This window comes from Syzygium oleosum, unplaced genomic scaffold (assembly GCF_021117445.2).
Source record: "Syzygium oleosum isolate NSW1041296 unplaced genomic scaffold, Sole_v2.1 Sole_v2.13, whole genome shotgun sequence".
NCBI lineage: Eukaryota > Viridiplantae > Streptophyta > Magnoliopsida > Myrtales > Myrtaceae > Syzygium > Syzygium oleosum.
Genome location: NW_026607497.1, coordinates 167,840 through 171,666, shown reverse-complemented (window position 1 = coordinate 171,666; position 3,827 = coordinate 167,840). Strand labels below are relative to the sequence as shown.

The following is a 3,827-nucleotide window of genomic DNA, read 5'->3' as shown; positions in this document are numbered from 1 at the left end:
GGTACTTAACCAAAATTAGTTGATAACTTAATTGGAGAAACTTAGAAAAAATTAAATTTAGTAATTTTATATAAGAGTCGGTAAATATAAGGCACAATTTGAAAAAGGTAAAATAAGAATGGGTAAAAGATAAGAAAAGTTATTATTCAAAAGAAATGTTTCCTAAGAAAAGTAAATTAACTTAGTAAGTAACTCAAATAAGAGTTGATGACCAAAAACTAGTTGACAACTTAATAAGAAAAAAGCATCACGATAATTATGGTGGGTAATCTCTAAAAATGTTATTGAATATTAGCGGTTAACAAAAACAATTAAACAATGGTGAGTCATACAAATTAGAGTTGGTAATCCCAAACCAGTTGGGAATTTAATCTGACAAAAGTTGGTTAATCACTCTAATTTAAGTTGGTATTTCATATGAAAGTTATAAATTCGATGCATTGATAAGTTATACAAATAAAATTTGGTAAATTAATACAAAAAATTCTAATTTGCAAAATATAAAATGACTTGTCAATTTTACAATAGTGTGCATAAGTTATTAATAAATTACCCGAAAAAGGGCCGTTGATCCTATTTTTTATCGACGGTTTTTTTACATTTACCAACACAAACTGAAATTTACTGGTACGGAAAGATATCCAAAATTTGAGCACGAAATAATAGAATTCTGCAATAAAGATATATGGAAGAGAGTCATAATTCATGACATATCATAAACTAAAAATAAATCAAATACTAGTGGATCAGCAACAAGTCAGAAACTATCGATATCTCTCTAGATAATTGAGCTAAGCCACCATTCAGAAATCATGTGAAGCTCATGAGCAAGTATAATAATAATGGTTCAAAACATGCATAGCAGCAAAGCTAAATATATAAGATTCAAATTGGAATGATCTCCTGTACACACAACCTCATTAACTCAAACTTTTATGTACTAAGCAAGGCCAGCGAAGTTATGATTTAAGCTGCATATGTATCTACAAGCGCAAAGACTACTGATGATGATGATCAAAGGCGAACTCTACGACAGATCTAAGCTCATCCCAGTTCTCATAATTGAGGTGCTCCATCACATCCGAGCTAAATTGGCTGGAAGACGAGGCTATGGATGGAGCTTGCAAGTGAGAAGTCGAGCTGAATGCTCCCAAGGCACCCAATTGCATTTGATGCTGGTTCTTCTCGGTTGAATGATGACCAACCACAACTGGCTTCTTGTCGTTATGATGATAGTTGGTGACATCTACAGGAGCACCAAAGTTGATGTAACTTTCCTGGTCACTGTACTCCATACTGCATGTTTTAGAGCTGCTTGTATCCACCACTGCTGCTGTAGGTTGTTTGCGTGGTAGCTCTCTCCAATCCGGGGTGTACTTCTTGTACGAGATGTTGCGCTTGAAGATTCGGCATACCGTCCAAACTTCCTGCAATTTCATGCAAAATTAATCGGAAGCTCATTGTATGAATGACCCCATGAATTCAACTAGTCAAGAGTAATACCGGCATTCTTCTACACGATTGATACAATAAAACTGTAGAGATTACAAGTGACTATTTGAACAAATGAACCTTATTCCACACCTACTAGAAGTTTATCGCATCACTTAGTATTTTGTAAGCAAGTCTTAATAACCCTAGCTTTATTCTGTAGTTGTCCAAATGGAAACAAAATATCAAATCTGACCCTTTGTGAGCTCAAAGCTTGCGCATGTTTGAAACTTTGGTTTAGCCTAGAGGATCGAGATTCTGGCCAGATTACATCGATACTTACAGCTTCTTGAGGAGTGGATTTATCAATGATGGAACTGTTGGGGCTAGGGCTATCAACAGGAAGACGAAACTCATGCATCATCCAATCGGTTTTGGTTCCTTTCCCAGCGCATCCACGATAATACACAAGAGTCTTCTTGAGTCCAATGCACTCATGGCCTTCTCCTCCATGAGAGTACACAGGTTTGTCGATGCCGGTTGCTTTCCAAAAGCCGGATCCTGTGACTCGGTTAGGTCTTATACTGTTCCTGTACTTTCTTCCCCTCTTGCAAAAGAAGTACCACTCCTTGTCTCCTGTATCACTTGCTTCTGTTGCCAATCAAAATCTACTTCAGTGAGAATAGATAGATCTCATAATCTTGTTTGATAGTTTTAGAAAAAATATCATCATCATTTCCATCAAAATGGACAACCCCAAAAAAGCTATTGGGCACAATACCACTAGTTTTTGACCTAGCCATCCTTTGAAACGAGTCGAAGGGCATGGATATTCATGATATTGCGGAGAAATTAGAAAAATTTGCTAGACCTTTATTATTAATCTGAACATCTCACAAGACTATAATAATTAGACTACTTGTTATCTCTATTGATTTTGGGGGCTTTTTGAAACATAGAAACATTCAAAAGTGATCATGGATGATAAGGATATATCACAGGTAGAAATTACGGAATACAAACTTATCTCATGGTTATGAAATCATCTCTTAACACTTTCAACTGCGAGCTTGCATATGAAAGAAAGAATACGTTTTTTTTGGAGGTCAGCTAGCATAAGATAGTTACATAAAGTTCAATTGAATAGTATAGCTTTCTTGACTATCAGTGCGTTTATGAGACGGTTGATTTGGCTGGAAATCGCATGCGTGATGTGCAAGAACCCCATGTTAACTAAAATTAGGGTTGTTCTCTCCATCAGCTCATTTTATTTTAGCAAAGAAACCATCTGTTTTCAAAGTACTTCAGCACGTCGGTATACACCATCTTTTCTTTAGTCTTAAAGTTAACCCTAGATTATCCAGTTAAGTCCACCAGTCATGCGAAAACCTTAAAACAGTTGATGATGCATATATGAAATCGTCAAGAAACTAATAGAATAGAGATGAGAAAACAATCCAGGATTTCACTTCATGTGTTGCTGGAATAGAAAGATCACCAGCAAGAAACAGAAAAGTCGTACTTGGGAGATCCCAGGGGTCATATTTATAGATATCGATCTGGTTGATGAGATGATCGATCTTCATGGGCTTCTTCTCAACTTTCCTGTGAAGATAAAACCCTACCAGCTCTTCATCCGTCGGGTGAAATCGAAACCCTGGCAGAGGAACTTCATCATCCGGCTTCGAGTTCGCTGCATCCGGGGATGTCATTTCTTTTTTCGCCCTATAGCTAATTTCTCTCTTTATCAAGGAAGAGATCACCATTAGGAGTGCACTTCTGAGAAACAGGAGAAGCTTCTTTATAACGCCAAGTTAGTGAAAGTGATTAGTTTCAAGGTCAAAGTCAAGAGGTTTGACTATTTGCTTGTATCAGCTAAAATTGAACCAGATATTGAGAGGTGGGAACGAGTCTTTCAATTTCGGAGCCTCTGTGAAAATTACAGATGACTTTTTTAAAGGCCCCAGAAGCTAAAGCGTTTTGTCCCAACTCATGTGCACTTCAAACTACAACATAAACTAGTCAAAGCCACCAATAATGGCAAGAGTGGACCCGACATGGGAGAAAATTTAATAGCTCTCTATGGCTGACATTAGAAGCATTGAGACCAACCTTACTTTAGACGATCTATGCGCGGAAATGGTCTACATAATGGGAAGAGAATTTGGTTGAATAATTAAAAAAAAAAGCATGTCATCACCCAAGGATCCAATGACAATGGGGCAGTTACCATAGATAGGGAGTTTGGAGTCGGGCCACGTCCAAAGGCATCTACCAGAATCGTTTAGAAATGGTCTTTGAACTGTCTAATAACCTAATAGGTTGCATGAGTGAGATATGGATACAATCGAAGACGAATTCCACTTCGTATATTTGAAGAATCTCACAAGCGAAGT

General features: G+C 37.1%; 1 protein-coding gene across 1 annotated transcript; it reads right to left on the bottom strand.

Annotated features, from left to right (window-relative positions):
- Nucleotides 1–862: 862 nt before the first annotated feature.
- On the bottom strand, nucleotides 863–3,190 carry LOC115692232 (transcription factor JUNGBRUNNEN 1). Its single transcript, XM_030619024.2, has 3 exons — nucleotides 2,954–3,190; nucleotides 1,775–2,082; nucleotides 863–1,427 (listed from the first exon to the last, which is right to left on the bottom strand). Exons 1-3 carry the CDS (start codon nucleotides 3,141–3,143, stop codon nucleotides 999–1,001), a joined length of 927 nt encoding a protein of 308 aa, XP_030474884.2. The 5' UTR covers nucleotides 3,144–3,190; the 3' UTR covers nucleotides 863–998.
- Nucleotides 3,191–3,827: the final 637 nt, after the last annotated feature.